At 35.2% G+C, this 22,702-nt stretch overlaps 1 protein-coding gene and 1 non-coding gene across 14 annotated transcripts in view; one reads left to right on the top strand and one right to left on the bottom strand.

Annotated features, from left to right (window-relative positions):
- The window catches only part of ZMYM4 (zinc finger MYM-type containing 4), a 142,213-nt gene that overhangs the window by 63,889 nt on the left and 55,622 nt on the right, over positions 1 to 22,702 (bottom strand). For 11 of the 13 annotated variants that reach the window (XM_057305389.1, XM_057305386.1, XM_048222020.2 and 8 more), the window contains one exon: positions 19,717 to 19,762. The exons of 1 other annotated variant lie outside the window; for it this stretch is intronic. Coding sequence is in view for 9 of the 12 variants with exons in the window: in XM_057305386.1 (XP_057161369.1) it covers positions 19,717 to 19,762 (46 nt within the window). In the remaining 3 variants the exon portion in view is untranslated. Of the gene's footprint in view, positions 1 to 17,794; positions 17,955 to 19,716; positions 19,763 to 22,702 lie in introns of those variants that run through there. One more of the 13 variants, XM_057305387.1, reaches the window with a different exon arrangement.
- LOC113268640 (small nucleolar RNA SNORA1) lies at positions 14,650 to 14,771 on the top strand. The gene has a single exon (XR_007190633.1). It is a non-coding gene; the product is annotated as a small nucleolar RNA SNORA1 (small nucleolar RNA).

Here is a 22,702-nt window from a genome sequence, read left to right as displayed (position 1 = left end):
AAGATAGCTATGGTCCCCCCACCCCCGAACTAGAAAGAGAGAGGAAATAATAAAACTAGAAAATTATAATTTTACTTAAATAATAATCAAACAGCAGATGCTAAATTCTGAGGAATGTCTACAACTTACTTTCACATATATACCACAGAGGGCAGCAGGGAGGGATGAGAGAGCATGCACAGCATTATAGATATTAAATGTACTATTCTTTCAATTACTCTATTTACTTGAAAATTCTCATAGTAAAAAAGAATTAGGGAAAAATATAAATACAGAAGTAGGGTGTTAAAACACACACATACATATGGTGTGATAAATCCACCAGACTGTAAGCAACTAAAGGCCAGGGTTATTAGAGCCTTCTCAAGACAACACTTTACCCTTAATAGCAGACCACATAGCACATGCTCAGTAACTGTTCATGATGCAAGAATATGCATTTCATGTGGTCAGCAGCTTAATCTAAATTCTGGTAGTATACGAGAAGTCAACAGTAAAAAGTAATATTGCAAGCAACTTTCAAAATCACTACATTTAAATTCAGGATATGCTATTGGGACAAAAGGGTACCACTTGGAAAAAGTGTATCCTTAACTCCTGTCAAAATAATCTCCAGATTTATTTAAGGTTTAAACATAAAAAATAAGGGGGGCCTGGGTGTCTCAGTCGGTTAAGCATCTGCCTTCAGCTCAAGTCATGATCCTAGGGTCCTGGGATCGAGTCCCACGTCAGGCTCCCTGCTCAGCAGGGAGTCTGCTTCTCCCTCTCCTTCTGCCCCCTCCACTTGTGCTCTCTCGTGCGTGCTCTCTCTTGCGCTAATAAATAAAATCTTTTAAAAAACATAAAAAATTGGGGCGCCTGGGTGGCGCAGTCGTTAAGCGTCTGCCTTCGGCTCAGGGCGTGATCCCGGCGTTCTGGGATCGAGCCCCACATCAGGCTTCTCTGCTGGGAGCCTGCTTCTTCCTCTCCCACTCCCCCTGCTTGTGTTCCCTCTCTCTCTGGCTGCCTCTCTCTGTCAAATAAATAAATAAAATCTTTAAAATTAAAAAAAAACATAAAAATAAAATACTAATATAAAAAAACATGGAAAATTATTATAAGTCTTAAACTGAGGAAAAGCCTTTCTAAAAATGACACAAAATCTAGAATAAAAAACTAATTTATTGAGTAAAACAGTAACATATCAAATGTGACTAAAAAAATCCTAGGGGTGCCTGGGTGGCTCAGTCAGTTGAGAGTCCAACTCTTGATTTCAGCTCGAGTCATGACCTCAGGGTCATGGGATCGAGCCCCACGTTAGGCTCCAACCTCAGCTTCCCTCTCTCCCTCTCCCTCTCCCCCTCCTCCCACTCATGTACCACTCATGCACTCTCTTGTTTTCTAAAATAAATAAATCCTAAAACAACAACAACAACAACAAAAAACCTAAGGAGAAGAAAACACAAAGCAAACCAAAAGATTAAAGATAAACTTGTTGAAAAGATTTTATCGTATATTCTATGAGAAAGGGTCATTTCTCTAATGAATAAAAGATTAAGATTCTTATACCTCAATAAAAATACAAACCACCAAATACACATATAAAAGAAAGGATTTGAGCGAACATTTCACAGGAAAGGAAACATGAAGAATGAGCTTTGCTCATAAGTGAAATGCAGTTTAATAATTCAGTAAGATACCATGTTCACATAGCAGTTTGGTAATGACAAAAGGTTTTGATAACAGCCTGGCAGCTATGATATAGGCCAAAGCTGCCAGACTTTGGCCCAAAGCCAAAAAATATATACAAAGAAGAGTTTGTGACATAGACCATATGTGAGCTGCAAAGCCTAAAATATTTACTATCTGGCCCTTGAAAGAAAAAAAGTTTGCCAACTGCTACAGTCAAATACTATTGGTAGGAGTATAAACTAGTACAATTCTAATAAAGAACCAGGTGATATCTATGATACTTTAAATACACATTCCTTTGAGCCAGCATTTCAACTTCTAAGATTTTATCCTACAGATATAATCTTTATTCACTTTTTAATTCCAGTACAGTTAACAGTGTTTTATTAGTCCTATAGATACAATCTTGCAAGAGAACTATGAAAAAAGAACGTGTATAGCAGCAAAGACTAGAAACAGTATTCATCAATGAGGCTAAATTAATTACAGTACATACCTAAATATTATATTATGTGGTCATAAAACAGAATGAGATAGCTTTATATGAGTTTCCCAGGTTAATTAAGTAAAAATATCTAAGTGACAAATAATATAGATAGATAGATAGATAAGGCTATCACTGATATATTTTTTTAAAATTTATGTGTATATTAATTATTTATACATTAAAAATATCTTCCATTGATTTTCTATTAATATCATAACTGGGCAGCTAGAAGACAGAAACACCAACTTTTCAAAGCACATCTTTTCTATCTTTTGAGTTTTGAAGCACATGGTCTATCATTTATTGAAAACAAAATTTTATCCTTATTTGAAAAGGCACTTGAGATTTAAAGCTTCTTCAGAGACAGCAATTTCTAACAAAGCATCTAATTTGAATTTGAAATTTTGCTAGTTATCACACAAGAAATCTGTAGGCTGAACATCTTAATGAGGTTAAAACGTAAGTACTAGTTATATTAAGATGTGTAATTAACTGGACAAGAATTCTACCCATTCTTGAGGCCCAAATAATCAAACATAAGAAATAGCTTCTGTTTTTCAGAGCCTAAATCTATAGAACAAAACACGACACGACATTTATTTGGAGATCACAGAAGCTAGTGAAACACTTGTAAGCATAAATTTCTCATGGAAGACTCCTAGCTGTTAGACACTGTGAACATGCTTGGCATATGTGAGGAAAAGCAAGGACCATATGGCTGGAACTGAATGAGTGAGAGGAAGAGTGCTAAAAAATGAGAAGAGAGAAAAAAACAGAGGATAGGTCTATTACGAATTTGCGGACCACAAGAAAAAAATGCAATATATTCAAATGTGAAAGATCCTGAAGAGGGATTAACATGATTTATATTTTACAAGGATCACCCAACTTCTGTATGACTTTCTTAAGGCTGTTAAACGTTACAGGGAATGAAGAATGGAAGCAGGACAACAGTCAGGAGACTACCGCAATAATCCAAGGAAAAATTGGAGGCTAAGACGAGAACAGTAATGGTGAATGTTGGGAGAAACAGTCAGATTTGGGTATGTTTTAAAGGTTAGTGGCATTTCCCGATATATAAGAAGCTGGGTATGAAAGAAGCAAAGATTAACACAACAAGGTATCATTTCTTGAGATGGGAACACTAACGGAGGAACAAACAGGAAAGGGATAACTTGGGTCTTGGTCCTGTTAATTTTAAGAACTTTATTAAATCTTCAACTGGAGATACATTAAAAAGAGGAGTTAAAAGAAGCGACTCTTGCCAAGCAATGACATATATATCTGGGAATCAATGAAGAGATGGTACTTAAAATTAATGGGATTAGATGAGAACACCTGGCAAATTTATTTACTATGGATGGAAAAGAGCTAAAGAGTCCTCTTCAACATTTGGAAATTTGCTAGAAAGGAAGGAATCAGGAAAAGGAACTACAATGCAACAGCCAATGAGGCAAGAGGAAAACTAGGTGACTGCTGTCAAAGAAGGAAAGTGAAGGAAGTATTTCAACAAGAAAGGACTGGCCAACCATAACAAAAGCTGCTGAGGTAACACATAAAATGAAGAATTGGGAATGATTATTAATATTGGTAAAGCGGAAATGAACTTCTAACTTGACAGAGCTTTATCAGTGGAAAATGAGTGTACAACTGAAGTGGGGTGATCCCAACAGAGACAGCGAAGACAGAAGTGGGGAACCTTAAGTACAGACAATTCTCCAAAAGAATTTTGCTCTAAATTAAAGAAAATAAGCAGAAACTGATTATAATCTGCAGTGAAGACTTTTTCTGACTTTGTATTTTTGGTTTTTTTTCCTTGTTATTTTATTACTTTCTGGTGAGTTGCTGGTTTTGTTTTGTTTTTTAAGATGGAGAATATTACAGCTTGCAGTATGCTCATGGGAATGATCCAATAAGAGGGAATAACTAATGAGTTCAGAAGGAGAATCCATGTGCAACAGGGGATGTGATCAGTACATAAACTTCCTTTGTAAAAGAATGAAAGGAGTACATGTGTTAAATGCAAGTAAGTTGTAAGACTTTGTAAAAGGAGAATGAAAGTTATTTTAAGCAATTTAAGTACAATATTGTTGTTTGATACTGCAAGTAAATTTCATGATGTCAGGTCAGCTTTTACTCCTGGTCTTCCTGTTTAGTCTTTGCTTTAAGAGGCATACTGATATTTCTACACTATACCTAAGAACCAATGTACCTTGAAAACGAACATACAAACACCAACTAAGAAATCCAATAACACATAAGTGAACATGGCAAATGGGCTGTTGTTTTCATTGCCAATATGTTACTTGATGCCTTCATACATTTTTGCTTTTAATCAAAGCATAATTTTCAGAAATAAAGTAATACTAATTGTAATTCTAACTTTAGAAATCATGGTTCTCTAACAATTCTGAGGTTGCTTTCTCTTTTACATATATATAAAAAAAGAAAGAATCAAAAGAAAACTCTGAAGAATGTAAAACAAGTAACAATAAGCATAAAACGAGGTAATTTTGGTTCATTTTAAATAAAAGGTCAAATTAGCATTTTGTCACTGAGATATTTCTAAGAGATGATTGTTAATAAAATACAATTTCCTCAATAATAAAAGCTTCATTGAACTGTAAGATCAAGAATGTAGTTTAATAGTTAAAATCCAATAAAGCCAGGAATCATTAAAAAATGAAACATTTTTATTTGGGATATATAAAGGCACATTGGCCAATCATTTGATCATCAATCAAGACTTGCAAAAGGTGGGGGCGCCTGGGTGGCTCAGTCATTAAGCATCTGCCTTCAGCTCAGGGCGTGATCCCAGAGTCCTAGGATCGAGCCCCACATCGGGCTCCTCCGCTGGGAGCCTGCTTCTTCCTCTCCCACTCCACCTGCCTGTGTTCCCTCTCTCGCTGGCTGTCTCTCAGTCAAATAAATAAATAAATAAAATGTTAAAAAAAAAAAAAAAGACTTGCAAAAGGTGCGTACTAATTTGAGTTCTTTCTTTCAAGTCCCACCCATAATGCGAAGTTCATGATTGCAATTTTGGCTTCTTTAGAGTGGAATGACAAAATAAAGACACTTGCACCTCCATGTTTTTACTGACTTACCTACTAAGTTTTTCTAAAGCATTCAAATTATTCACAGAAACAACTTGCTTTTCAGAGTAAATTTCATTAGTGTAAAAACAATTAAAATCATACCATTACAAGTACTACTAAAAAAATGGGTTTGGAAACAACTGACTCTTGGTAAACATGCAATTCATCAACAGCTGAATTTATGTGGCTTTGTCTGAAACTACTAGCTGCTTTTCAACAGTCATTTTAGCTCCTGCCCTTATTGACAGACCCTGATTTTCATTAGGGCACACTTACAGTAATAGAAAAGAATGGTAAATCATACATATGATCCTAAGCTGAAAACCAATCCTGGCTATTAATAAGCTGGTAATTAATAAAAAATTTTTCATGGAAATGGGATAATAATTAGAATACAACAATCCAGTGTTCTTTCAACCTGCAGGTATTGCCCATTAGTGAACCAGGGCCAGGAAATTGTTTTTTAATAGGCTAGAATAGAAGAGGCACCTGACTGGCTCATTGAGTGGAGCATGTGACTCTTGATCTCAGGGTTGTGAGTTCAAGCCCAGTGTTGGGCATGGAGATTACTTTAAAAAAAAAAAAAAGCTAGAATAGAAAACAAACTGCATCATTCAGAGTGACAGCAAGTAATACTATAAAAAAAATGCTTGTACACATGTAGGTCTCCAGGTAAAATATATTTCTATCAGTGTTTCAAGGTTAAAATAAATAACTGGAAATGGATGTTAACTTACTGTAATCGTTTTACAATACATACATAGAGCAAAGCAATATGTTGTACATCTAAACTAATGCAATGTTCTATGTAAATTTTATCTCACTTCAAGGAATTTAAAAACAAAACAAAAACAAGCACCCCTAGATAATTTTGCTTCTAATGCACAGTAATGCTTGAGGATCACTGAGCTAAAGCAATGCTTAATCAATGATTACTGGCCATCAGAATCTCTTGGTGAGTTTATTGGAAATAGATATCTGAGTTCCACATCACCCCCCAAAGACTCTGGTTCTGTAGGTCAAGGATGAGAGCCAGAATTTGAGTTCTAACATCCTCCCAGGTGATGCTACTATTGCTGATCCAGAGACCACACTTTAAGTAACACGCTCTACGTTTTTACAAACCAGGCATAAATAAACTATGCAGATAATAAATCACTGCACCCAGAGGTTGGTTCAATTTCTTCCACAAAACACCCCACTCACCCAGCCCATTGAATCTTCGACCAACAAAGATGAACCAATGAATGCCCTACCACACCAGACATGAACCATTTACTGAAGTCAGATCAATCACCAACAATCTATGTTAAGTCCTAATGAAGATGAACGAGTTTCCTCAAGAAGTCCTGACTAAAGATTACAGCTCTCTTTTCTTGTTTTCATTTGATCATGTGTTGTTATTGTGGAACTATTCAAGTATGCCATTGTAACCTCTACACATTCAATAAGGAGAGATAAGACTCGTAGGTAAGATTCACAGAACTTACTTTCACTAATTTTTGCTTTTATCTGTTCCCATAGGGAAAATAAATAGTTTGAAACCAGGGGAATATTCAGAACAATTTGATTTTATAACTAAAAGATTTTATTACTAAAAGGTGACCAACAAATGCTGACACTTGAAATACCTGACAGAAATTAGTTACGTATTACCAATTTCAACAGTCTATTTTGTACACTATTAAGGTTAAAAAAATGTAATTTTAAAGCACATTATAAAACACTTTATAAAACAAATAACCATTTGTTCTTCACTGAGGACAACGAAAGACAATAGGCTGCTTTTTTGAATGTTCATTGATATTTATAGTGCTTTAAAAGTAATGATCAAGAAAGCAGCAATATCTACAAAATTAATACATTCAGGGGTGCCTGGATGGCTCAGTCCGTTGAGTGACTCAGTTTTGATTTCGACTCAGGTCATGATCTCAGGGTAGTGAAATTGAGCCTTGCATCAGGCTCCTGCTCAACACAGAGTCCGCTAAAGATTCTTTCTCACTGCCCTCCCCATGCACTTTCTCTCTTTAAAAAAAAAAAAAAAAAAATCTGAGGCACCTGGGTGGCTCAGTTAAGCATCTGCCTTTGGCTCAGGTCATGATCCCAGGGTCCTGGGATTGAGCCCCCGCATCATGGTCCCTGCTCAGCAGGGAATCTGCTTCTCCCTCTCCCTCTGCCTTCCACTCCCCCTGCTTATTGCTGTCAAATAAATAAATAAAATAAAATAAAAAAGTTGATACATTCAGTATGTACCTAAAAACTGTCCAAGACTTATTAAAATTAAAACACACCACTATAACACAATATCATACATTTTAATGAAGTAAAACATTTATATGTTTTTATAGTATTTCAGTATTTCAGAGCATATTATTTTTGGAAGCAGAATAAAATGAAATTTAAAAAAATAATAAAAGTAAAAGTAATTTATGCCAATAGTTCCAGAAACACAAAGCCACAGTGGTATGAGGAAACAGTTCCAGCTCTGACCCAATCTATAGTTATACACTCCTGCTATTCTTCCTTCTAATTCCAAAACTTGCATATGTGGTTATATTATTTATAAAATGAAACTTTTAATTTTCAACTTCTCTCCCTTCTTGCCACACCAGAATCAGCTGACACCTCTTTCTATTGAGCTAAACAAGGATCTGTTCAGGTCCTGAACCTAATTTTTTATCCTACCCCTTACAACCAGAAAAAATTGCAATGTTAAAATCATTTTAAGAGCTATAAAACTGTACAGAGTAACTTGCACTTTTTTACCCTCAGTGACATCAGTAAAATTATAATAATTTCACTGTTACTCTTATGAGCTCCTTAAACACAAAATACACCAATTCTACTAATTACAAAGGAAAGAAATTCTGGCACAGGTTACAACACGGATGAACCTTGAGGATATCATGTTAAGTGAAATAAGCCAGTCATAAAAACATAAACATACTATGATTCCACTTATATGAGGTACCTGGAGTAGTCAAATTCATAGACAGAAAGAAGGGTGGGTGACACAGCTAGAGGGAGGAGGAATGGGGAGTTATTATTTAACAAGTATCGTTTCAGTTTTGCAAGATGGAAAATGTTATGGAGATTGGTTGCACAGCAATGCTAGCGTACTTAACGTTATTGAATTGTACACTTAAAAATGGCTAAGATCTAGGGGCACCTGGGTGGCTCAGTCGTTAAGCATCTGCCTTCGGCTCAGGTCATGACACCAGCATTCTGGGATCAAGTCCCGCATCGGGCTCCCTGCTCAGCGGGAAGCCTGCTTCTCCCTCTCCCACTCCCCCTGCTCGTGTTCCCTCTCTCGCTGCCTCTCTGTCAAATAAATAAATAAAATCTTAAAAAAAAAAAAAAAAAAGGCTAAGATCTAGGTAGGGGTGCCTGGATGGCTCAGTCAGTAAAGCATCCAACTCGATTTCGGCTCAGGTGATGATCTCAGGGTTGTGAGACTGAGCCCCGCATCAGGCTCATGTGCTGGTTGTGGAGCCTGCTTAAGATTCTCTCTCTCTCTCATTCTCTTAAAAAAAAAAAAAAAAAAAAAAGCTAAGAGTACATTTCAGTTTATGTGTATTTCACAAATATTTTAATAAAAAATTAATATGAAGAAAGTTGAGAGAGAGAGAACACAATATTACTAGTATCAGGAATGAAAGGTACAGTAGTGATTTCATAGAGACTAATAATAAAGTAAGAAAATACTATGAACAGGGGCACCTGGGTGGCACAATTGGTTAAGCATCTGCCTTCGGCTCAGTTAATGATCCCAGGGTCCTGGGATCGAGTCCTGCATTGGGCTCCTTGCTCAGTAGGGAGTCAGCTTCTCCCTCTGCCCCTCCCCCTGCTCATGCTCTTGCACACTCTCTCTCTCAAATAAATAAATAAATAAATAAATAAATAAATAAAATCTTAAAAAAATACATTATAAACAACTTAATTAAGAATAAATTTTAAAATGCTATGAACTGAATGATAATACATTTAAAAATTATTAAGAACTTTCTGGAAATACATCTGCCAGCTTAGATCTTCACTGTCCAATACAGGAAGCCACCAGCCATCTATGTCTATTTAAATTAAATTAAAACTTCAGTTCTGCACTCATGACATTTCAAATGCTCAACTGCCACAAGTAGCTAGTGGCTACTATATTTTAATAGTGTACATATAGAACATTTCTATCATCATGCAAAGTTCTATTCGACTATGCTGACTTATAGGAAATGCCTTGAAAGGTGAAAAGTGCCAAACTAGACACAGAAGAAAAAAAAAAAATCTGAATAGCACCAGACCCAAATAACTTTACTAGTAAATTAAACATTTAAAGAAATGTTAATATCCATCTTACATGAATTCTTTCAGTAAATATAAGAGAAAGTAATACTTCCTAACTAATTTTATGAGGCCAGTATTACTCTGCAACTAGAACCAAAGAAAGACATTACAAAAGGGAACTTGCAGAGCCTGGGTGGCTCAGCTGGTTAAGCATCCGACTCTTGATTTCAGCTCAGGTCATGACCTCAGCCTTGTGGGATCAAGCCCTGCAGAGGGCTCCATGATCAGCACAGAGTCTGCTTGTCCCTCTCCCTCTGCTCCTCCCCAGCTTGCAATCTCTCTCTCTCAATAATAAAATCTTATTAAAAAAAAAAAAAAAGAACATTTACACCAATATCCTTCATAAAAATAGGTGCTTAAAAGACTAGCATACTTAAAATATTAGCAAAATGAATGAAAATATATGAAACAAATAATACATCATGACAAAGCAGGATTTATCCCATGAATGCAAGGTGGGTTTAGTACTGAAATAAGTCAGTCCACCACATAATACAATAAAAGAAAAAAACAACATGACAATCTCAGTAGATAAAGAGAAATTATTTGACAAAATTCAATATTCATTCATGAAAAAAATCTTTGAGCAAACTTAATAAAGAGAAGAGAAAGTCCTCAAACTGAGGGAGTAGATCTACAAAGATAATAAAGATCATATGGAAACCAGAAAAAAGAATTTTCAATCATTATAATGTAATAAAAAATAGGAATACTACATTTCAAGTAAGCAAAGAAAGGATGATTATTCACTGACTTAGGAAGGAATAACTGGCTATCTCCGCGGGGGAAAGCTGTCCATAAACTGATCCACGAAAAAAATTCCAGGCAAAATATTGAAAGACAAAATACATAAAAATACAGATATATATAGATATAGATATATGGACATTAAATTTTATAAAATATGTGCAAAATCTATAGACAAAGAAGTACAAGATTATTTAGAAACTTAATCTAGAAATTATTTAGAAATTTAGAGAAGACCTAAATAAGAAGACTGAATATATTTAAGATGTCAATTCTTCCCCAAATTAATCTATAGATAATGCAATTCCAATCAAAGTCCCAGTGGCTCATCTGTATAAACTCATACGTTAATTCTAAAATATATATGTAAATGCAAAGGACTTCTACAGACAAAACAATGTTTAAGAATAAAGCTGGAATGGGGCACCAAGCACCAAGGTAAATCAAAAAGAATAATCTTTTTCAATAAATGGTGCTGACTCAACTAGACATCCACACACAAAAATTATATATTTGACTCTTATACTATACACAAAAACTAAGTTGAAGTGGATGACGAGCCTAATTATAAAAGCTAAGGCTAAAACCATCAAGTTTCTAAGGAAAAAAAAGTATAAATATTCATGATCTTGGGATAGGTTTCTTAGAACACAAAGAACACAGACCACCAAAATAATCTAATAATAATAAAGTGAGGGACTTTCATCAAAATTAAAAACTGTGCTTTTTAAGGACACCTCTGAGATCATGAAAAGCCAAGCCACAAAATGGATGGATGGATATGAAGAAATATATAAACAAATATAGATAGAAGGAGATCTATTTCAATCTATTGATCTATACAACAGGAGACTTGCATCCAAAATATATAAGAATCCTTACAACCTAATAACAAAAAGACAAACAACCAAACTTAAAAATGGGCAATGATTTGAACGGACACTTCACAAAAGAACATTTAAGAATGACCAATACACACACTAAAAAGATGTGCCACGTCCTTCCCACTAAATTGCCTCAAATTCAAAAGACAAAAAGACCACTTAAATGAAATGGACAAACTCCTTGAAAAATAAAACTCACCAGAACTGACAAAAGATGAAACATAAAAAAAGAAAAACTTCATATTCTATTCGAAAATTTTAATTCATAACTTAAAATCTCACACCAAGAAATCTCCAAGCCTAAATGATTTCACTGGTGAATTCTAGAAAACATTTAATAAAGCTGTAACTCCAAGTGTAAACAAACTTTATCCATTTTAACAAACTATTAACAAATAGAATCCAGGGATATATAAATACCAATATTCTTCAGCCATTCCACAAGGTAAACTGTGAATATATAAAAAACATGTAGGGTGCCTGAGTGGCTCAGTCAGTTAAGCGTCTGCCTTTGGTTCAGGTCATGATCCTGGGGTCCTGGGATCGAGTCCTGCATCAGGCTCTCTGCTCAGCAGGAAGCCTGCTTCTCCCTCTCCCTTTGCTCCTCCTGCCAGTTCATGCTTTCTCTCTTGAATAAATAAATAAAACCTTTTAAAAAAATGTAATGAAGCCTAAGCCTATGTGACAGAAACTAACAACAATTAGCCCTAAATAACAAAATATGAGAACTAATTAATTGGATTCATAGATTAATCAATGATGACAACTATCATCATTATCATTTAATGTAATCCTACAAATTTCAGCAAAAATAGTAAATTATATAATTTGAGCAGTCACTGGGAAAAAGCAAAGTATTTTTAGTTGATATGGTTTCATGCAGATAACTACAGACTCAAATTTTAAAAGACTACTAGATTTAGGGCTGCCTGGGTGGTGCAGTTGGCTAAGCAGCCAACTCTTGGTTTCTGCTAAGGTCATGATCGCAGGGTCATGTGATGGGAGACCCATTTCGGGCTCAGTGCTAGGCACAGAGAGATTAGATTCTCTCTCTCCCTCTTCCTCTAACCCCCCTCCCTTTAAAAAATAAAATACAAAAGATGGGGCGCCTGGGTGGCTTAGTTGGTGAAGCATCCCACTCTTGGTCTCAGCTCAGGTCTTGATCTCAGGGTCATGAATCAGGCCCCTCCTTGGGCTCCACAATGGGCATGGAGCTTACTTTAAAAAATAAATAAATAAAATAAAATAAACGAAAGATAAAATTAAGGCAATGGCTTAACATTAGCAGATAAATGTCTAATGTCTATACCCAAAAGCCAATACATATATAGTAATAATACAGTAATAAAAAAAATATTTCTTATAATAATACATAAAAATAAAACCAAAGCCACTGGTATAGAAATAAATATTAATATTTAGCAATATGTAATTTTGTAAATATATAAATATTAACAGAATTTTAAACAATTTCCAAAAGAAGATTCCCACATATATTTCTAGAAGTTAAATGTATCTCAGTGCCAATTCAGTTCAGTGACAAAAACATCAACTATTTAGATGAAAAGATGAAATTTAATATGCGGTAGCATAAGCTACTCATCTGAAAAAAAAAGTTAACCCTAATCTTATTCTACATCCAAAAATAAATTTCAAATTAAGACTTACATGCTAAAACATAAAAAGCTTACAAGATAATTCTTTATAGATGAAAAAATGTTACTGAAAGCATTAAAGATTTAAATACATGTAAAGACATACCAAGTTCACAGACAGAAGATTCAGTATTACATACATACAAATTCTCTGTTGATTTATAGACTCAGGAAAATTCCAATCAATTCCCAACAAGATTTTGTTGTTATTTTATTTTGTTATTTTATTTTGTTTTGTTAAAGATATTTGTTAAAATATCTATTTTATGGGGGCGCCTGGGTGGCACAGCGGTTAAACGTCTGCCTTCAGTTCAGGGCGTGATCCCGGCGTTGTGGGATCGAGCCCCACATCGGGCTCCTCTGCTATGAGCCTGCTTCTTCCTCTCCCACTTCCCCTGCTTGTGTTCCCTCTCTCGCTGGCTGTCTCTATCTCTGTTGGATAAATAAATTAAAAATCTTTAAAAAAACAAAAATATCTATTTTATTTGTTAATAAAATAGATATTTTATTTTGTTTTGTTATTTTAATTTGTTAATATTTGTTAAATATCGTAAAACAATATTTTGTTAAGAACTTGGCAAAATATTTCTAAAATGAACACTGGCAAGAATAGCCAAAATATTCCTAAAGGACAATTTTCTGGGATGGGAATTATTAGATTATCAAGACTTATTATACATCAACTTAATTTAGAACAACATGGTACTGGCCCAAAAATAAACAAATAGCCTAACTGAAAATGTGGGAAAAAGCCGGGATACACTATAGATTAGGTTGGCAGATGACCAGGAAAAGGAAAATACTACTTGATAAATGGTGTGAGACAATTTGTTAGCATTATGAAAAAAACAAAATAAGATCTCTAACCCTCCTATATAAACAATTAAATCTAAGATAATTCAAGAGCTACATGTGAAAGATAAAAACAATGAACATTTCAAGAAATAATATACAAGGTCTTTCTGATCTCAGCCTAGGTAAGATTTTCCTAAAGAAAACTTTTTTAAAAGCAAACATAAAGACTCATACATTTACTATGATTCAACTGCATTAAAATTATCTTCTGCTATGCAAAAACTTTAAAAAGACAAGTCATGAATCAGAAGTTATTTGCAATAACTGTAAGTGATGAATTTTTCTCAAGGATATTTAGAGAGCTTCTACGATTCAGTTAAGAAAAGACCAACGACCGAATAGCAAATGGGCAACAGATTTAATTAAACAGGCATTTTGCCAAAGAGGAATCAGAAATGGTTAATAAACACAAAAAAATTCAACCAAATTATTAATCAAGGAAATGAAAATTTTTTAAAAATATTAATTCCATGTTATACCTACCATATTAACAAAATTTAAAAGTCTGATAATATCACGTGTTGGCCAGATGCACAGTGAAAAAAACTAACCACAATGGTATACGTGTAAACCGATGAACTACTTAAGAAAATAAATTTTGCATTTCTGATAAAGCTGAGAATATACACAATATACACAGCCTAGGCCTGAGCAATCACCTTCCGATATATACTCCAGAGCAAGGGTAAATAAACTATGTCTGCATGCCAAATCCAGAAGCCACCTGTTTTTGGGGGAAGTATTTTTGTACAACCTATGAGCTAAGAATGCTTCTCACATTTTTAAATGGTTAAAAAAAAAAAAAAAAACCACCAAAAGAAAAACATCTCCTGACACATGGAAAATTATATGAGATTCAAAATTCTGTGTCCACAGTTTTATTGGAAACAAACACATTAACTCCTTTACATACCTGCTGTGAATGTACAGTTGAGTTGTTGCAATAGCAACAGTATAACCTATGACTACACTGAGACACAGGTTATGCTTCCATCACAGCAAATATACTGCAGTGGTAACAATGAGCCCTGTAACATTTTCTGCTACACTCATGGAGTAGAGTGGAAGTAACAAGACCTTTCAATATCAGAAACAAAGAATAATAATTTTAGACCACTTGCCTAAAATAGCAATCAATGTACATCGTAAAATTTGACTTCCAGGGCCCTAAAATAAAGAAACTACATCCCAAATATTACAGGTTGGGGAATCTTTGAAGTATGTTCATATGTGAGTGGAGATCAAAGAAGCCCAACTGAAAGAACTAGACTGACTGACATTTACAAGTGTGGTTTGAACAAAAGTTCTTTTCGAAAGGGCTATTTTAAAGGTGCCTGGGTGGCTCAGTCTTAAAATACTGAATTATACACTTAAAAATAACTAAGATGGGGGGCGCCGGGGTGGCTCACTCGGTTGAGTGGCTGACTCTTGATGACTTTCGGTTTCGGCTCAGGTCATGATCTCAGGGTCCTGGGACTGAGCCCCACCTCCAGCTCTGTGCTCAGCAGGGAGCCTGCTTGAGTTCTGTCTCTCACTCTCCCTCTGCCCCTCCCGGCCACTCACACACAGGTTCCCTCTCTCTCCCCCTAAATAAATAAATAAATAAATAAATCTTTAAAGAAAATAAGATGGTAAATTTTATGTGTTTTTTTACCACAACTTTTTAAAAATAAATAAAAACTGTAATGTATTTAATGAATAAATACACATCAGTGATGAATGAGAGCAACATGCAACAGTACAGTCAAGTCTCAGGAATATATAATAAAAAGAAAGTGGTAACATATACAGTATAATTCAAAAACAATACATAGTCCATAAACAAGGAAAACTAAAGAATATCTTGATTAATAATGCAGAGGTGGTAAAAAGTATAAAGAAAAGCAAGGGAATAAGCAAAATCCAGGATAACAGCTATTTGGAAAAAATAAAATGGGACTAAGGGATTGGCATGAAAGGCATGATAATGCACATTTTTCAAAAGCTGGGTGGTGAAGCCAAGGGTTTTTATTTTTTTTATTTTTTATTTTTTTTAAGATTTTATTTATTTATTCGACAGAGAGAGAGACAGCCAGCGAGAGAGGGAACACAAGCAGGGGGAGTGGGAGAGGAAGAAACAGGCTCATAGCGGAGGAGCCTGATGTGGGCTCGATCCCAGAACTCCGGGATCACGCCCTGAGCCGAAGGCAGACGCTTAACCGCTGTGCCACCCAGGCGCCCCGAGGGGTTTTTATTTTTAATACAGATCACATGTTATAAACATTTCTGTATTTAATATTTTATAAAAATATTTTCTAAATACTCCAAGAAACTAGGATAGCATATATTCAAAGGGTAAGGAAAACTTTTTTAACTAAAACTAAAAACTGTGGGTAAAAAGATCACATTTTTCTTTTATATTAAAAACATCTCTTTAGGGGCACCTGGGTGGCTCAGTCCGCTGAGAGGCTGCCTTTGGCTCAAATCATGATCCCAGGGTCCTGGGATCAAGTCCTGCATCCGACTCCCTGCTGGGGGCAGGGGGAGTCTGCTTCTCCTACTCCCTACCCCCTGCTTGTGTTCTTTCTCTCTTTTGCAGGCTCTTTCTCTTAATTAATTAATTAATTAAAATCTTTTAGAAACCCACAACATTTGTTTAAGAAAAGATGACACAAAAGGAAACAAAACAAAGGAAATAAAAAACCGCTACTCCATTATTAAAAGAACTTTAGGTCACGTATTCTAAAAGTTAAACTTTCTATCTTTTTAAATGTATACCTGAATCTTCTTTCAGATTGATCCTTTTCCATGCCTACCATTACTCACCTTAACAACTCCTATTACAGTATTAAAAAAGCCTGAAGCACCTGGGTGGCTCAGTCAGTTAAGTGTCTGACTTGATTTCAGCTCAGGTCATGACGCATGTCGGGGCTCCATGCTCAGGGTGGAGTCTGCTTGAGAATCCCTCACTCCCTCTCCCTTTGCCCCTCCCCCTGCTTGCGTGTGCACGTGTGTGTGCTCTCTCTAAATACATACATAAAATCTTTTAAAAAAATAAAACTTAGGGCTGCCTGGGTGGCTCAGTCGTTTGGGCATCTGCCTTTGGCTCAGGTCACGATCCTGGGGCCCTGGGGATCAAGTCCCACATCAGGCTCCTTGCTCAGCAAAGAGTTCACTTCTCCCTCTGCCTGCTGCTCCCCCTGTTTTTCTCTCTCTCTCTGACAAATAAAATCTTAAAAAAAAAAAAATATTTTAAAAACTAAAATTGAAAAAGCCTACAAACTGTCCTGAAAAAACTTTAAGAAATGGGCAAAGGGTATTTATTTCACAAATATTTATAATTAGACAATACAGAGGAGACAGGCCAAATGCTGAACTTATTAAAAACTGCTTAAATTCAAATTCAATAAGACTTAAGAAAACGCAGAATAAAGTTAACACTATGCTATTCCATATCCATCAGATTGCCAAACCTAAAAAAGAGCTACAATATACGTTAATGGGATGAGGGGGTGTTCTTATACATTTCTGATGGAAATGTAAGGCATTCAAGTTTTAAAAAGCAGGCTAGCAACATCTATTAAAATTACACATACCCTTTACTGAACAATACCCACTCCTTGTAATCTATGTATACAAGTAAAACTACTAATATATAAGGACATTCTTTTTTTTTTTTTAAATCCATATAAGGACATTCTTAAGGGATTTTTAATGCATCATTGTTTCTCATGATAAAAAAACGAAAATAATATCAATGCCTAACAGGGCAAAAGATAACTTGTACATCAAAACTATGGGATATTATACTGTAAGAGTTGGAGCTATCCCAGTTGCGGCAGAAGGATATCATGAAGTACTTCTGAATGAGAGAAGCTAGGTAGAAAAATCTATGTATATAATGATCCCACCTGTTGAACAAAAAATAAAAAATCTTCAAAACCCTTACATATATATATCTGTATACATTTATGCATTTAATGATTTTAGAAGCACTGGAGAAAAACATGGAAGACTACCTACAAAGGTGTAGGTGGAGTTGGGGGATAGGGACGATAATATGGAAAGGAAAGACTAGAGCACCTGGGTGGCTCAGTCGATTAAGCATCCTGCGTTCGGCTCAGGTCAAGATCCCAGGGTCCTGGGATGGAGCACCCCATCAGGCTCCCTGCTCAGTGGGGCATCTGCTTCTTCCTCTCCCTCTGCCCCTCCCTTCCACTTGTGCTCTCTTTCGTGCTCTCTCTCTCAAATAAAATAAATATTTTTTAAAAGAAGCATTAAAAAAAAAAAGGAAAGACTAAGTCAAAAGAAAAGATAAAACGTTATTTGTAAAAAATAATATATGATCAGATTCATCAATCTGTTTCTGTGTTACAGGAAGTAGTTAATGTTATGAAGATCCAAACACACACCTAAAGGATGAATTTTTTTAAAGCCATCTTCTGATATATATAATAAAATATCCTATGACAGAATTATATGCTGTGAAGGCAGACTGTATTTTCCAAATATGGCTGCAACAGCATCTCCCACCTACACAGCTTTCTACAATGTGACTTCGACCCTTCTATCAAGACGTGAGGTCTGAATATCCTTTTCTCCTCAATCTGAGCAGGCTTGTGACTGACTCCCACATAGCCAAAAGAATGTGGTAAAAGTGATACTGTGTTACTTTTGAAGGTAGGTCAGAAAAGATGCAGCTTCTGCCTTATTCACTGAATTACTCGTTTGGAGCCTGAGCCACCACCAAAAAGTCTGACTACCCTGAGGCTGCCATGCTATGAGTAGGCAAGGCAACAGGGAGGGCATGTACAGGCGCTCAAACTGGCAGTCCCAGTTTTTGTGCCCTCCAAGCCCAGACTAGACATGAATGAATGAACTTTCAGATTATTCCAAGACCACTAAAGATCAGGAAAGCTAGTTACCTCTCACTATGCAGTCTAAAAAAATTGTTATCTCTCAAAAATATTAACAAACTAATTCCAAACAGAAAGAAGGTACTCATAGTTCCTACTAATGGAAGTTACCTTAAAAAAGAAAACAAAAAAAAAAAAAAAAAAAGAAAGAAATGAGTATTCTCCTTGACTCAGTAACTCTAGAGATAAAAAAATTTATCCTTCATAAGAATATAAACATCCTTTGACGATTCATCAGTTCTATTCTTAGAATTTATTCTACAGAAAAGGATATACTCCCTTTGTCTATTTCAACAAGTAGACAAAAATGTGTATAGCAATACATATTCAATGTTGTTTCTAATAATGAAGAACTGGAAATAATATACACATATATAAAAGAGTAGGTTGGTTAATTTATAATACAGCCATACAATAAATTACCAAGTAGCCATCAGAAAGGATGGAATAGGTCAAAATCCATTGACATAGAAAGACGCTTAGGCAGTTGAATGAAAAAAGCCAAGAACAGTACCCAATGATCCCTACAGACATACAAAAATCCCCATCCATCATACACAGATCTATATATATTCACAGAAAAAAAGTCTGGAAAGATATATATTAAACTTTTAAACTGATTATTTTTACAGAATAATAAAGACAAAGGCTTTCATTTTCTGCTTTTTTCATTTTTGTTTTGTAAAATTGAATGTATTACTTTTATAATCCTAAGAAACAAAGTTGGTTTTTTTTAAGAGAATCATGTAACACAGAAAGAACAAACAGAAAATTAAGAGACCCTGTAAACAAAGTAGAAACCTTTACTGAATAGTAAGTATAAGCTTCTGCATGATTCATACATACACAAATGTGGCTATATTTCAACATTAGTAACTGTGAAAATAAAATATTTACTTAAAAAAAGTAAAACTCTTACAATTAAGATTAACTTGCTGAAGATACTAACAGATGAGATCTAAACTAAATCAAATTGTACCATCACATTAATAGGCCCTAACTAAACACTGTTACAGATAAATGCTATAACTAGATTCAATTATTATCTATCTAAAGACATAACTGGTTTTTTTCTAAAGTGGTACTTACAGTTCTCTACAATTTCATCAAAAACTGCACCAGTTTTCTGCTCAAACTGAAAAAGCAAAAAAGGAAAGAGAAAAATAACATTATTGTCACATTCTATCATACTTCCTGGCATCCCTCCTTACTCTCCCAAAAGCTATAATGTTCAACCCAAAGTATACAAATTCACGACATGAACAAAACACTGCCAAATAGAGCAAAATATAATTTAGAACTAATGAAAGAAATCCTCACCTGAAAACCCCCAAACCAAAAACAGATACACACCCTAACATAAAAAACTTATTTTTAAATCACTTTTAAGTCACAAGATACATACGGTCGTGTACACTTATAATAATAATAAAGACAGCCACACTTTTGGAGAACTTACTAACATGTACTGGTAACTATATAAAAGTTCTAATAGAAATTAAACAGAACAATCAGCATCAAATAGGTTTTGCTTTTAGCCAGCAATCTGCTGCTCTTCAAATGACATCAGCCATGTTACAGGGATGGTTCCTATTTCAGTATATTAGGGCTAAGACAGCAGCAGAGCCAAGTCTGAGGTAATTTTGAATCTTTAAAACAGAGACGGAAGGGGCGGGGCTCACCCAGGGGTGGAGTGTGCAACTCCGGATCTCTGGGTTGTGAGTTTGAGCCCTATGGTGGGTGTATAGAAATTATATATATATATAAAACAAACTAACAGAGACTGGGGTGAGGGGGGAACAACAGCAAAGGCAACTCTGCCCAGAAGCTAAAGACACTCGCATGATCCACTTTAGTCTGTAAAGATCTCCTCATTTTGACAAGCGTGAGCATTCCAGCCTCTTGTTCTTCCTACTACTCATCCATGAGGCAAGAACCCAAAGAAGGCTGTTTCTTGATAAACCTTGTTCACTAAAACCCAGAGTGCGTCTCCCCATTCAAGGGAGAAACTTTTCAGAAAAAAACTGTAACTACAGAGGAAACACAACAGCTGGCTATAGTAATCAATAGTATCTGATATGTATAAATGTGAAGAGACAACCAATGATCCCAGGTTTCTGAAATTATGTGAAGGAGAAGGCTCAAGGTGAATAAACAGAAAAACCAGTCTAGAAGGAAACAATTAATTTACAGAAAGGAAACTTCTAAGATGCAAAAAAGCTAAAAACAACCATGAAAAGGAGACGAGGGAATACTTAGAAAAAGGAAAATGCCTGCAAAAATTAAAATTTTATTGGAAAGCCTAGTGATAAAGTTCTGTTTCAAAAACAAAAACAAAGTCAAAGAGCTAGAAAAGACAGCCTATATGATGGCATGGAAAGACTGAAGCAATAGGTCTAAGAGCAATCTCAAAGGCATCCCCGAAGGCGAGAATAATGGAAAGGTGAAATAATAGAAAATTTTCCTGAACAAAAAAATACAAATATTTGAGACTGAACGGGCCTACCAAATACCAAAGAGGAAATGGAAAAAAGATACATTCTAGTGAAATTTCAGAATTCCAAAAGAAAACAGCAGAGGAGTAAAAAGAATTATAGTGTAGGTGATTCATAAAATACATTTAACATAACTGAACTCAACTACATAAACATGAAAAAGAAAGAAACAGTAAAGGCCATTCCACCTACCCAACAAGTTATGCCCCAGAATAAAAGAGAAATGGGACATGTGACGCGGCAAGCCAAAAAATGAAAGTATTTGTCTGCACCAGGGAGATCCAAGTGTTTAAAGGTAAGATACATTTTGTACAATACTGCCCCTGTACACTTTGCATGCACAACCAAAGAAACCACAATTTTGCTCAATGATATAAGATAAAACATAGTAGTGTCATTATCCATGGTGACATGTCTATACTTTATGGGTAACTTATACAGGGATTTCCTAACGTAATTTGGATTATGAACCATTTCATTTTGTGAGCTGATTATGAAACCTAAGGGATAATATAATATTGTGATTTAGTCTCCTGTGTTCTGTAAGAAAGAAGAATCAGGCTGATAACACACTTCTCTGCAAGATGGAACACAAAAGATCAATGATCTTCACGTTCAAAAAGGAAAAAAAAAACTTAGACCACGCAAATGTTATTATGAAAAATATTTAACAAAATGGAAATGAAATACATTAAAATTAAAACTATACTGGACACAAGAAACAGTAGCAACTGATTACGACTCAGAAGAAATGAAAAAACCTAGATGGGAAGAACATGAGAAGACACCAAAAGACACTTGTTTGGCAAAAATTCTACAATTCAATGTTCTTCTCTACAGCTCAAAACAAAACCTTTGTTTTCTTACCTTTCCTTCCCTCCTTCCCAAACAGAAAACAAAAACAAAGACTAAAAATATTGCCACCGATGCCAAACAAGTAACAAGTTTGTTTACAATATACAATATCATCCACCAAGTCCCCCCCCCTTTTTTTTGAGACTGGTAAACATTTCAAAACCATAGGGACAAAATGGATTATGTGCCTGCCTAAAGCTGAAGGGAAAGACAGGAGGACTGATAATGAATAGGAATGCTTTTCTTTTTTTTTTTTTAATTAAAGTATAGTTGACACACAATGTTATATTAAATAGTTTCAGGAGCACAATATAGTGATATATGTTATACATTATGCTATGCTCACCAGAAGTGTTGCTACCACATGTCACTAGTATGACACTATTAAAATACCATTGACTATATTCCCTATGCTGTACCTTTCATCCCCATGACTTATTCATTACTGGAAGCCTGTACCTCCCACTCCCCTTGACTGCTTTTTGCCCAACACCACTCCCTCTGACAACCATCAGTTCTCTGTAGTTATGGGTCTGGTTCTCCTTTTTGCTTCTTCCTTTGTTTTATGAGATTCCACAGACAAGTGAAATCATTCTGTTGTTGTTTTTCTCTGACTTATTTCACTTAGCATAATACTATCTAGGGCCATCCATGTTGTCACAAACAGCAAGATCTCATTCTTTTCTATGGCTGAGTAATATTCCACTGTGTATATATACCACATT

This window comes from Ursus arctos, unplaced genomic scaffold (genome assembly GCF_023065955.2).
Source record: "Ursus arctos isolate Adak ecotype North America unplaced genomic scaffold, UrsArc2.0 scaffold_32, whole genome shotgun sequence".
NCBI lineage: Eukaryota > Metazoa > Chordata > Mammalia > Carnivora > Ursidae > Ursus > Ursus arctos.
This window is presented reverse-complemented; position numbering and strand designations above follow the sequence as displayed.